This window comes from Egretta garzetta, unplaced genomic scaffold (assembly GCF_000687185.1).
Source record: "Egretta garzetta isolate BGI_Z169 unplaced genomic scaffold, ASM68718v1 scaffold986, whole genome shotgun sequence".
NCBI classification, from domain to species: domain Eukaryota; kingdom Metazoa; phylum Chordata; class Aves; order Pelecaniformes; family Ardeidae; genus Egretta; species Egretta garzetta.
In genome coordinates, this window is record NW_009259903.1 from 39,834 (window position 1) to 40,542 (window position 709).

A 709-nucleotide genomic window follows, 5' to 3' on the forward strand; every position below is an offset into this window, starting at 1 on the left:
GGGTTTGCGTTGCACGGCAGGTCTGTGGTTTGGAGGTTCAGAAGAGGAGCTGTGAAGGGGGTGGCTGTGCTGCTGGTGGGTCTGCGCTGGAGCAGCAGCCCCCTTGGCTTTCCTCCCCCGTGGCCAGTAGGAGTCGTGTCCTCTCCCGTGGTGGCTCTCTGCCGGTGGTCAGCTCGCACGGCGTCCCGGCATTTCCCACCTAGTGCGGTTCTCGGTGTGGGAAGGGGAGGAAGCGATGGGGAGGAATGGAGCACGATCATCATCTGGGGGGCTGGGGGGGCGGGGGAAGAGCTGGATCAGTCGGATAAATTCCAGTTTGGGGAAGACCGCATGCAGTCCGTGGTTGCTCTCCTCTGGGCTGGCTGGTGGCAGGTAGGTTCTCCTCCTGCATCTCCCGCAGCAGACGCTGCGGGGTGGCGTTTCCCCTCCCTCTTTCAGCCAGGTGGGTGGCTTTCTGTCGCATCCCGGTCCCCTGTTAGCACGGGGCCCAAGCACTGACTTTGCAGAGTCTGTAAGTCCTGTAAATCGAGGAGGCTGTATCCAACTGGTGCGGATTACGGCTGCTCGAGAGTTCATCTTGCACCACCTGGCTGAGCGATTTTCTCACTCGGGTCCTGCTGGTTGCAGTTGGAGAGCTGATGGAATGGTCTCTGCGAGGCCGCCCGGCACAGCGGCTCCGGGGCCGCTGAAACGCCGCCGGCTGGGCCGG

General features: G+C 63.0%; 1 protein-coding gene across 1 annotated transcript in view; it reads left to right on the plus strand.

Annotated features, from left to right (window-relative positions):
* Positions 1–330: 330 nt before the first annotated feature.
* LOC104127481 (myotubularin-related protein 5-like) overlaps positions 331–709 on the plus strand; it is a gene marked incomplete at its 3' end in the record, with an annotated part of 66,798 nt that continues 66,419 nt past the window's right edge. Inside the window, 1 exon segment of the mRNA XM_035895677.1 lies at positions 331–372. Coding sequence (XP_035751570.1) covers positions 331–372 — 42 coding nt within the window.